This window comes from Opisthorchis viverrini, assembly GCF_000715545.1.
Source record: "Opisthorchis viverrini unplaced genomic scaffold opera_v5_135, whole genome shotgun sequence".
Lineage (NCBI taxonomy): Eukaryota > Metazoa > Platyhelminthes > Trematoda > Opisthorchiida > Opisthorchiidae > Opisthorchis > Opisthorchis viverrini.
Window position 1 is genome coordinate 769,628 of NW_008751792.1, and position 12,586 is coordinate 782,213.

Sequence of the window (12,586 nt, forward strand, 5' to 3'; positions counted from 1 at the left end):
TGCAGATCCCTATTACAAGAGCGGTTCAGTGGCGTCTGTCATGATCCTATGGTAGCAGCACAGTTCCATGAGAAGCTCATTTACCGACCTACACGTCGGGCATTCAATCATCATTATAAATCGCTTTTTCTACCACGCTCCAATGCCTGGAAGACTCTAACATGCGGCGTGATAATAATCAGGTATGTATATCAATCCACAGGATTCTGGACGTATAGTTATGCACTGCATGGTGCAAGGGGATACCAACCATTATGTTGTCTAACGAAACCGCAGCTAGGCCGATGAGAGGCGGGAGATGCCACATAACACGAAGTAGGGTAGAAGGCGGAAAGGTGGACCACATGAGTGTCTATGCATGCATTGTGGCCTAAATGTTGTTCAGTTTTCTAGATAAACATTAACGAAACTATGCGGTGATGGAGTTTGTTACTCACGGAGTGAGAACGCGTTCGTCCCAGAAGACTGACCATTCAGTGGAGCTAAGCAGCATTTGGGGGGTGTATTACCGAATACGGTAGTATCCAAATCCTACCGGCAATTTCCGGTTTTCAGAAACACTCTGGACAAGCGGAAAGACAAATTTCCACTTTCAAAAACTCTTCAGACCCTTGACCGTATCTGTAGAAACTGTCGAGCACGTGAGACAGGGGATGTTGTTGAAATAAAACACACAACTCTGAGTCTCAACGAAGCCAACCGAAGGATCGCGGTAGGCCAGTCGCTTGTCACACGGACTTTAACGCGTTAAACTTTACCTGATCTCCATATAAGCAACGAAAGTTAATCACCCTTGTGCTGGATTTCACTAGTCCGCTGTGCCGATTACACATCGACTGGGATTAAACAAAAAAGAACAGCGAGGCAATTGTTCAAGACGACCTGTATCGCAACAGCTGTAGAAAACAGAGCGCATACAAGAAGACAAGGAAGGAAGGGAGAATAAGGCGAGAGGTACACAGAAATTGAGGCGCAGATGTACATGTTTTCATCAGACTGTCTTTCCTGGATCGGCCTTCAGTGATACTGTTCGATTGAAAACCATCTGAATGAAACGAGAAATGGAGTTTAAAGAAAAAGGTTAAAATGGACAAGCTATCTACCTAAAGTGGAATGAAATACAGCTAAACATTTCGCCAGTTTGGCGAACCACAGACTTGACAGATTCGATCAACGAGCGACGCCTCACGCCGCCTGCTATACCACCGAATTTTCCTGGCCTAGACAAAAGCAGTCCAAAAGTCAGGGTTGAGGTGGAGTCACGAGGATCCTAGAGTTAGAAAATCGTTTGGTTGTAACACCCTTTCGGTACCTAGCTGCCGTGCCACCCGAAGGAAGCACGAGGGATGGGTTACTGTCAGATTGCCCGAGCCTAGACGGGGGAAGTTGAGAGGCATAGGTTGGATTCGAACCACGCACCTTCCGGTCAGTAAATTCACGCTCTTACCACTGAGCCATCTCGTTACCATTGTTGGGTTTTTATGGGACTGGCGCACCACTGCACGCGTCGGCTGTTAGGGCATAGAACCGCCTGTGTCGGACCCAAGTTGTCCAACCAAAACAAAATGCATCCTGGACTATCCATCCATGTCAACACCATTAAAAAGTGGATCGAAGCGTCAGGTGATACTGACACGGATACTGAGTCACATGGGGATAAGAAACGGTCATCTGACCCCGTTGGCGACAGTATCCGAGCCAAGTGGCTTTAGAGGCAAAGCCCAGGTGTGTAAGTAATCGTCGCTCTAGCAGCGGCTAAGACTAACGATTAAATCGCTTCATAAACCACGTTATTTTAACTTGGGAACAAGCTCGAAACCTCATCACATTCGCTTAATGTCCCATATCGAGTGAGCGTACAAAAATTTAAAAAAAATTGTCGTAGGACGCTATTAGCTGCAGTAGGTCCTGTCAAATAGGTATTGAACATCTGAAATATGACCTAAAATTAGCCCCAGAAATTCACCGGGAGTCTGGCGTCTCTGAATGACACCACATACTGCACCGTCATAAAAACAGGCTTGTCTGTAAAGCAAGACCGAACACTGAAGGATACAATTTCCTCGTTTAACATATGCTTGTCTTTGACAGAAAAAAAAAACTAGAACAGGAGAGCCGACTATCCTCGAACAAAAGCTTAGCGACGATAAAGGATGTATTGAAAACCGAGGTGGACTGGTCACGTGCATACGCTTCTCTAGCCTCATCCTACTGACAGCCCTGCAGGACAGCGCGAAGGGATCTGTTCACAAGATACTTGGATCGTCGAAGTGGAATTCCTCATGAATGATTAAGGTTATCCAGAGTGTCGAGATTGATTTGTCGAAGAACCAAGTCTATTCAGACTTGTGACCTTCAACACTGACACTGAGAGTGAAAAGACGCCCTCACCAAGCATTGTCCGTCAGTTTATCCATCTAACTGGGAACATATACAGGCGTGAACACGTTCACCAGTTCAGAGGTCACAACATAGATGCGTCCAGCGTGCGCTGGTGGAGTAGTGCTAACACGCTCACCACAGATTCGCGGGAATCAAGCCAGGTCTCGTCCTGGGTTGTATCGACCATAGTTTCACCTTGCGACAAGTGCTGACTGCAACTGCGCCACGCCTTCCAAAGACCAACAATGTTCGTATTTCTCGACCTCATATCTATTGACTCAGCTGATCATCAGAAACTGTGGCGGGGTCTGGTGATGAAGGATGTCCCTCACAAATTCTTGTCTCTTACGAAGGCTTTATATGTCTGGTCTCGTGGATGCGTACATATTACCACATCCTGTGGCGTCGGGCAAAGATATTCTCGGTCGCCCTTTCTCTTCCACTTTGTGGTCGACATGCTTGACTTACCTCTAACAGCTTTGGGATCAAAATACTCCCGGGGTGTTCGTCCATGGGAAATAGGGTACGCCGACGATAGTTCTGCTCTTGGATCAAACCCTATAGAAATGCAAACTATTTTAAACAACCTAAGTAATTCTGTTGCACAGTTCGGGATGTGCTTCGTACCTGCTAAGGTGCCGCCGCGAGATTGGGTGGAATCGAACCAATTCTCATGTTTGCAGCTGAAAAGATTGATCTATTGAGTAAGTTTTCTTATCTGGGCAGTTGTACAGGTCCCGGCGGACTGGCGAAAGACAAAGCACTTCCCGAATTAGGAAGGCCAGGGCAACGATCGTTAACTTCCGACACTTGTGGCTTGGCTGTCAAGAGTAGGATCCATAGTGTCGCGGTAAGATTTACTCTACTGTGTGGATCAGAGACGTGGCCGCTACGTGTGGAATACACCAGATCAGTAATGCTGAAGTACGTTAGGTGACTTTCGGGAAAGCTATAAATCAGCTGGTTACACTTCACAAGTTATGCAGGTTAGGCATTGTGCCTCGTGTGGAACGTTTGCATCGTAGAACCCTCTTCGCCCAGCCTTGTATCGGATGGAGACGACCCAAGGATGGTCAGTCTCTATGACTTGGCAACGAAGCAGGAAAGACTTTACCAGTCAACTCAGTCACGCTTGTAAATGCCGGCTTTTCGGATGGAGACCGTGGTAGAAGACAAACCAATGGTTAGTGGTCCCGATAGATACAGTTGTGTCACGCAGCCAACGGCGGCCTTGCATCAAAACCACAACCTTCACTGGGTAGCTCTCCGTTCGTGCCACACCGGAAAACACAACCAGCTGACGTATGACTGATTGGTTGACTGACTGACTGACTGGGCGCCGTGGGGCATGCAGGTTAGTGTCTGTTAAGATAGCCCAGCCCTAAACCTCAGTAATGAGCACTTTGGATGTCCTGAACGCGCGAATTTCTCTTCTAACCAGGAGAGTGAGTTTCTTCCCGTTTTGTTTGGGGTCTCAAAACATTGCCTGTATTACGGAGCTAAATGACACATCGTGTGTGACGTCTCCATAGACCTCGACTAACGTAATCATGCTTCGGAAGGGACCTTGAGTAAGCGCACTATTGTAAAGATTTCACACAAGGTCGTCATGAGATGAAATTAGAGAGGTACCAAATCGGGACATTCATGATGGGCGATGCATTAATAGTTACTCGCTTGCACGTCAGCTTAAAGGATGCTTGTTTACGTGCCAAAAGACGTGATGAAATCAAGAGGTTCAAGCAGTGGAAGAGGCTGGCGCAACTTGAAATGCAAGGTGCCGTCTGCAATATAAAAAAGGTCTCATAGAGTGCTGGTCCCGAAGAGAGTACGCGCCCAACTGTTGTTGGCATCAGATCGGGCAATTCGTCCCATTATAAGTGAAGCTAATCTGGCTGGAAAGCTGAGGAGCACCGTACGGCTGTTTCATCCTTACTATGAATCATCCGGATTACGCCTCTCACGAAACTTCAGTAGGAAGTCTCGAATTCGCTGCCTCCCGGATAGTAGACTGAAAACTTAACACAATACCAGGAGTTGGGATCAAATCTGAGAGAAGATTGGTGAACTTGTGCTGAGCGATAACACTGTTTCGTTAGTGCACAATCTAGTCGGAAGAGAAGGCCGGGAGTGATCCTTCATGACAACATGCCTTTGGCACCTTCAAAATGCTTCACTATTTGACCGGAGGCCAGCCGTTCCTAATAACCGAACATCACGTCATTTGAACGGATGTGTCACGTGCAGGACACGGACCAAACGAAGGCATGCCCTGATTGGCCAGAATACCAGCCAATCCGGAGCGAGCACCTTTGACTCGACGCTTCTCGCCCTCTCGCGAAGATTCTAGCACGACTTTGTGGAATAACCTGTGATTACCGTATAAATACAGTTGTAATAACTTTCCTGTCTCCATTAAGGGGCTGTCTAGAGCTACCATGCCTCTTGATATTCCATGGTGTGCGGGGCAGGAAGCCAAGGAACCGATACAGAGTTGCACTACCGTTCAGCATGACACAACACTATTCCCTTCGCTTTCATGTATACACTGGAGACCTCTGAACAGCCAGTTTGAGTCTGTTGATCTGTTTATGTTCCTTGGTAGCTATATGAGCTGCGACTGAACCGTGAGAGAGACCGTCAATACACGCGAGGCCATGTTTACACAAAAAGTGGGGCGTCAACCTTGATTATTGGTTGCGAAACTTGTTCCACCCACCCTCCCTCCATCCGATCCTTAACGCAACAGTTGGCTGCAGCGTGTCTGTGAAAGATGTGGAAGCGAGTAAGGGCTGTCGGAGCGACAAATAAATAAAGGCACGCGAGGCCATGTTTACCCAAAAAGTGAGGCGTCAAACTTGGTTATTGGTTGCGAAACTTGCGCCACCCTCCCTACCTCCATCCGATCCTTAACGCAACAGTTGGCTGCAGCGTGTCTGTGAAAGATGTGGAAGCGAGTAAGGGCTGTCGGAGCGACAAATAAAGCCTATCAGTTTAGGTATATGGTGCGCTTCCAAGCATAGTCTGTCGAAGGGAGCGCTATATTCCATTCCAAACCCTCGCCGGCGGAAATTTTGCGAGTGAATGGTCGTAACACGAAATGAGTGTCCATCATCAAGTAGGAAGCTGTGCCATTTTCATCCCATTCACGGCGCCCATGAGATTTTCCTTGCGTGTTACTCAAAAACCCACACCATGTGACAGACTATAGTGGTAAGCATGTTGTCGTTTTTGTTATCTGCTGGATTTGAGTTAAAATCACAACAGATGTCGTGTTAATCCAGCTGACTGAGTCCCGCTTCAACTCAACAATCAGGTGTTTACCTCGTTGCTATTCGAACGCATACACACCTCATTTGCAAATTAAGTTGGCGTTAATAGGAAACTCAACTGGGATTCAACTGAATCTCTAGGTAATGATATTCTTCAAACTACTGTGGTACACAAAAGTCACCCCATGTTTCGGCTGAATCGATATTCGAGATATCGAAGATCCTGAATATCTGGGCTGTCCAGGGTTTTCGCCAACCTTCAGAGTAAAGTCGTATGAAAAAAAATACACCAACCAAAATATGAGGCGATCTTTGTGCAGTTGAAAAACATTATAAACGACAGAGTCAGTTCGGTCTTCCGCGCTAAAAGGAACTAAGTTTGCAAAGGAGTCCTTATCACCGCATATGTACAACTTGGTGTTCAATTACCACGTGACATTGGAGAAAGTCCAGAGCCCAAGAGGGACGATGGTGCACCTTTCAACATGTCCACCCACTCTACGAGTAGCGCCATGTGAAAAAAAGTGTAGGCACTGTGTACGATCGTTTTGTTTTTGCGGGGATGAGGATTTGTTCACAAAGTCCCCTTCGTTCTTTACACTTTTACCCGGTGAATTGCTTCCAAGAGCAATACAGTAGTTAAGTTCCAATAATTACTGGTGTATTGCTTTCGAAGCTAGTGGCATCCGGCAAACAAACCGCCCCCTCCCAACAAGGATCATTCCTTCAAGTGAAACCATTTGGACTGTTCCTCTAGGTAGTCGTCGTTCGGGAATTTCGAAGCACATCTCGGTGGGTAGAAAACCTGGGCGATCCATTATGACAGGGTCTTTCAAAGAAAGACCCGTGCAAGGATCGGAACTTCGACAGGAAAAAAAGATTCCACCACCAGGCAAGAGAGGGACCAATCTGGATGGCCATGTCTGAAGAGGGCAACGAGCTTGCGCTGAGCTGCGTACGTGTGAACTTTGTATGTGTGTGTGTGTGTACTAGTAAGAGCGAGTGGACCCAAACAGCGATTTCGAGAGAGGAAGGGATATGAGGAGCACGTTTTATAGCTAGTAGGAACCTACCCGCTCCGTACTGGTGTCCGGATCCACAGCGAAGAACCCGATCCGTTCGAACTGATACGTGCTGAATACGGACGCGCCCTTCAAATACCGCTCCACCATGGCATTGGGCATGACAACGAGCGAGTTCTGCGTGGATCAGAAGATAGTATAAATTGGAATCGTCAACAGGAACAACAGAAAATAGGTGGACAAAGTTGCACTGGATAAGGAATTCCTACTTCTTCGAAAAAAATCTGCCTGTCGTGATACACTGGGAAGACAGATTCCCATGGTAAGTACATCTAGGTAAAATCTCACATCCGCTTTGCTTAACACAGCCGTGATATTGTTAAGAGAAGCGGATCCGTTAAGAACCCGTGTCTAGTTGCAAATGACAAGTCTTCTTCATGAACCCACTTTTCGGTGAACTTTGGTTGAACGAAAGACTGGTAAGTCAGAGGCCTGGAGTAGCTAACTACAAAGGTTTCTTGTAGATTCCCTGAATGACAACGTAAGGGAATTTGTTCCCATATGGCATCGAGTCTGGAAGGTAAAGACATAAGTCCAGTGCAGCACATATTCGATGCGGTGATCTGTGGAAGATCAGAATGAGTATATCTGGCCATTTTTGTGCCAACCGCCTAGCGGGTACACGCAGTCCGAAATGAAGACCGCGTTAACAGCTGAAGAATGGACTGTGAACTCAACAGTAACTTGACGATAGGGGTATCAGATAAGGCACAATACTAGTTTCGAACCATAGATGAGTTTTATAGATAACTGATATCAGTCATAAACCAAATAAGGCACACGAAATGCCCCTAAAGCCACGTGCTTTTGTTCAACATCGCTGCATATTAAAATCACGGTTAACTGAGCTACCCAAATGAGGAAAAACGTCTCGTTTCTTGCTCCCATGCTATGATTCCTACAGATAATTGTAGATCCAAGCTTAGCTTTGAAGCAACAGAGTCACATTCTAGCGCACACTAGGTACTGATGATGAGAAGCGCCATCGGGATTAGAAAAAAATTTCCGAAAATAGTCGAATCTCAAACCTCACACCGGGGCATTCGTCGGGTTAAACTTTTGCCTTAGTTCCCCACATCCAGTGGTGCCATGCAAACCTGATGCGCTCTGTCACCACTCCTATCCGACTTCTTAATCGACGAATTGCTTTACTCTTCTTTACCTGACTGTAGCAACCCGGTGATCGAACCACAGTCTGGACGTTCGTTCGTACGCACTGAGTACACTGAAGAAATCGCTGTTCTGGGTTGGATCAAAGCAATCTTCGTCTTCCTGGGCAGTTGCGTAAGTCCAAGTGGAGTGGCGGGAAACAAAACCTCTTTCCGAATCGAGAAGGTCAGGGCGGTGCTCTTCAACCTTCAACTTTTGTTGTGTCGATATGAGAGCATTTGGTGTGCACTTCTGTAGTGCGACGCGACCACAATGTGCAAAAGATCCTCGAAGACCCCCCTGTACTTGGTCATCGGTTTCTCCGAAGCGCAGGGCAGATCTGGTGGGAGCGTAGGATCAGTAATGCTGAGGTGCGCCGGATGGCTTTCAAAACTGAGACTGTCCCCTTCTGGTCAGGCCATCTACTTCGTATGCCAGAGGACATTTGCCTTGCAGAACCTTTTCCACCTAGTCACGTGGTGAACAGTATGACCCAATGGTAGACAATTTGTGACCTCTCATTGGTGAACTCAGTCGTATTGGTAACTACCGACCACTCGGGTGGGGAGTCCGGAGAGAAACAAACGAATGGTTAACGATCCTGTCATGATGACAGCAGCGACCATGGATCAAAGCTACTGCCACAATGTGTAAATGTCGACTGGTTTCATCAGATAAACGCCAATGAACCGATTCGGCCAACACCTCCCTTACTCTCCTCATTCCCGGTGAAGGGAAGTGTGATAGCTTGAGCTTGGTACACAGCCCGTAACTGAACCGAGTGTGTCGATACATCACCAGGTAACCATGGCTTGATAAGGTTGTCGGGGTCAAACACATAGGCATCTTGGTTCCCAACTAACACAAACGAGTTCCTTGAGAAAGCAAATGTCGATATTTCATTACTCAATGAGTTTAACTGAGTCTGAGTCCATGTATGGGAACTGTAGGCTTGGAGAAGGGCACCGTCCAAGAAAAACCCCTTCAAACTAGACCACTTGAGTCGACGCTGCTGGAAGTGGCGTCCCCCTTCGTCCTCTCTCGAACAACGTACTATTCACAACAGCCCTCAAATATTCTGGAAGATCTCGCCCGGGAATTGTGCAAAAACCGCTCTCAACTGCTTCCAATTCTCGTTTTCTCTCGGTACTTTCGGACGTCTACGGCAATGAACCAACCGATTTATTCTAGTCATAACAGTATGGTGAACATCACTCGCACACTGGAGGTGACACTTAAACCACCGGTTATTGATCTTGCAAGCATCAGACATAATGTGATATGTGTGTGTTGTGGCTCTAGTGCTGAACACCACAGAGCAGCACTTTTCAGTCCCGAGCCGGGTTTGACAATATAACCATTGCTAATCGACCCGGAACATGGCATTAGGCACATAAACATCGGTTTGATTGGCTTTGTCTGTGTTGGAAGAGCTGAAATAGGTGAGCAACAGTCGGGGTTGCCAATGGCGTGGAATAATAGGCAGGTCATTCGATGGTTGAAAAACTTGATGACGCTATCCGGAAGTGAAAACATACGGGTAAGATGCAAGTTTGCTGAAAACTCTTCGATAGCCCACGACCGTTTCGCCCTTCTTGGGGCTCCCGAGTTTCCGCGACCTTATGTTCTACTTGAACCCAAATTGGACAGATTTTGACAAATACACTCATTTGTATATCATTTTGGTTTCGATGGGAGACTCAAACGGAACCCAGCTGAATCTCTCGTTTATGGTGTTTTTACGGTTGACCTAATGAGCCCCAAGAAGGGCGAAACCGATCGTGGGTTGTTGAAGAGCTTTCAGCAACCTCAAGAGTAGCGTAGTACGTCCATACATGTATCGCGATGTCTCGAAACATGGGGCGGTCTGGCGCAGTACATTCCATTGCTTAAAACATCATAAACGAGAGACTCTGCTTGGTTCCAGGTGATTCTACGGTGTATCAATGAGGACGCTGCAAGATATGACTGTTGATCGATGTCAATGGCGTTTCCATTGTTAGTGTCTGGAGTGTGGGCACCTCCGAATGAATGTTAGGCTAGCGAAAATTCCCACCCTGATCCACTTTTATTCTTTTCTTCATTATAGGGCTTCTAAATAAACTATGGTTGTACGGCAACGGAGCATCAGTGTGGAACACTGGCTGTACGCTGTCGGTAATGATGATGATGACGTCAAAGTCGATAGCTCGGATGCATGACAACAGTCGGGTTAGCGAGACTGACGACCAATTTACCAGCTCGCGCGTGCAATGCGCAGCTACCTACCCCCTCCCCCCCAATCATCGGTGAACGAAACTGTGGCAGCTACAACCACTGTACGACGAGTACGCGGTTCTTACAGCTGACAATGATGATGATGACGACCTCCATTCACCGTAACAGTAATCGTGGAATCTTATGGAGTTCGACATAAATAAATTCAAGGTACAACCGAGCGGTTCTTAAGCAATTCAGCTGTCAATGTCATCCGTGTACGTATGTATCAGTCTGAAGAGCAATTGCACTAGTCCAGCGAAGAGGTTGCTGAAAAATTTAAGACAAGCTAGGAAAAGCCATCTGGAGCGCGCATAGAGATAAGCTTCAGTAATACTGTCGTCTTAGAAAAACGTTCAGCTGTAGCACCCTTCCGATGCCTAACTGCCATTCCACCCGAAAGAAGCACGAGGGTTCTGGTTGCCCAAGCCTAGACAGGGGAAGTCGAGAGGCAGAGGTCGGGCTAGAACCACGGACCTTCCGGTCAGTAAATTCGCGCTCTAACCACTTGGGCCATCACGTCTTACAAAACCCAACGACCAAGGGCGCAACTGCATCTGACTACTGAATACAATTCAGTCATTCTAAGTAGGAATAATCCGTGAGTATTGCGATACTGTACGCGAGACACGGCTTGCACTGAAGACAACAGCTGATGCCAACATCGTGCTGTGACGTGAACAGCTTCTAGCCTTTCTACATGCTTCGCAACTACCATCAGAGGCGACTCCGTACGAGACTCATAAGTTAAAGCGCTTGACAAAGAAACAAAGTGTGAAAATAGGATACCTCCAAAACAGGGGATACCCACCGGATTGATGACTGACAGGAAACCATCCTTGGCGTTGTCGGGATCCTTGACAGTGAAGCTGGGGAGAAACGAGAACAAAAACACCATTACTAAAAAAACGACCAAGCTATTCTGATAAGTCAGTCACGATATGAATAGCAAGTCACTTACAGGCGATCGTACAGTCGAACTTCACAGTGCAGAGGATCCGAGACCCATTGAATAAATGCCTTTGGTTTGGGGCCGTTTTCAACGGTCTTGGCTGTTGTGATCAGTTCGACCACCTTGCCAGCCTGATCCTGCAAAGGACGGAAACGAACCGCGATGATAACCATAGCCACTATACTCCTAATTTATTGCGAACGTCTGCAAATCAAAGAGCATCACCCTGGCGTTTTAGTTCATCTTCATCGCGAGAATAAAGGTACGATTGTACATGAAAGGGCTAGTCGAAAAGCAGCTGTCATCGCTTTCGAAGCCTGATCTTGATCAAATCAAGTGAAAATTTTCTGATGGATCTATAGGTTTCGTCGATCATGCTACCAATTTGCCGTGGCAACTCAAGGCTAGGTTCCGAGGGCTTCAACAGTGCGCGGACAGGTTCTCGAAAGTGCGAATCCACTTGTTTCGGGGCAAGCGACGGTCTCATTAAGTAAATGAACGGGTTAACAAGGTGAGAACGCGGTGAACCACCTCCACCAGAAACGGAAACTTCTCGGAAAAAGGGCACTCCCTATAGCGTCCACAACGTGCGTGTTTTCCGTCAGCCGCAAGCTATGGCCTAGTCGGCCCGGCGATCCAAAAGACACCTCGTTTTCCCAAGATTCTCTTTCTAGGGAAGGCTGAGGATATGGTAATCGGAAAACTACCATCAGTCGCAAACACTATTGAGGGATTATAGCTTTAAAAAGGGGTTTGCCCGCTTACTTTCTTCACTTCTTGCACTTGGAGCACGAGTCCAGCATGCCGTAATCCGACCGGTTGATCTGGCGTTAGACGACGGTAGCCTTTGTCAGGAAACTCTTGGAAGTCTGAAGAATCCAGATAGATCTCTGAACTGATGCAGGCCTTGTGGACTTTGCTGTCTGATAGGGCGGGGAAGTCTGGAACGTCAACCTAAACGGTTTAGTGGGAAGAGTAAGGAAAAGGGGGTGGCCGTTAATCATCAAAACAAACCGTAGTAATACGAAGGCAACACTGTAGCCCAGTAGAGCAAACTCAGACAAAACAACACCCTAGGGGTATGGAGATAGACTTTAAAAAGACCTAATAGACTAACTCTTGGGTGTTTATTGATGAAACAGCAAGGATGTACTCACAAGCCTCATCACCACTCTATTGCAACGAAACCGATAACTATGGGAACGTTTGTGGTTGGCCGTTTATACAGAGCGCGATACATGTTTGCTCACCGAGCTCAATCGGTCCATACCGGGTGATAAAACTATGGAACCACGCAAGATTTTCACCAACAGCTCAATGACGACTGGTGACTCTATTGCACCGAAACCGATAACTATGGGAACGTTTGTGGTTGGCCGTTTATACAGAGCGCGATACATGTTTGCTCACCGAGCTCAATCGGTCCACACCGGGTGATAAAACTATGGAACCACGCAAGATTTTCACCAACAGCTCAATGACAACTGGTGCAA

General features: G+C 47.0%; 1 protein-coding gene across 1 annotated transcript in view; it reads right to left on the reverse strand.

The window, feature by feature from the left end:
• The window catches only part of T265_06528 (hypothetical protein), a gene marked incomplete at both ends in the record, with an annotated part of 26,983 nt that overhangs the window by 6,597 nt on the left and 7,800 nt on the right, over nt 1-12,586 (reverse strand). Inside the window, 5 exons of the mRNA XM_009171811.1 lie at nt 2,851-2,940; nt 6,728-6,853; nt 10,953-11,010; nt 11,103-11,230; nt 11,859-12,047. Coding sequence (XP_009170075.1) covers nt 2,851-2,940; nt 6,728-6,853; nt 10,953-11,010; nt 11,103-11,230; nt 11,859-12,047 — 591 coding nt within the window. The remainder of the gene's footprint in view (nt 1-2,850; nt 2,941-6,727; nt 6,854-10,952; nt 11,011-11,102; nt 11,231-11,858; nt 12,048-12,586) is intronic.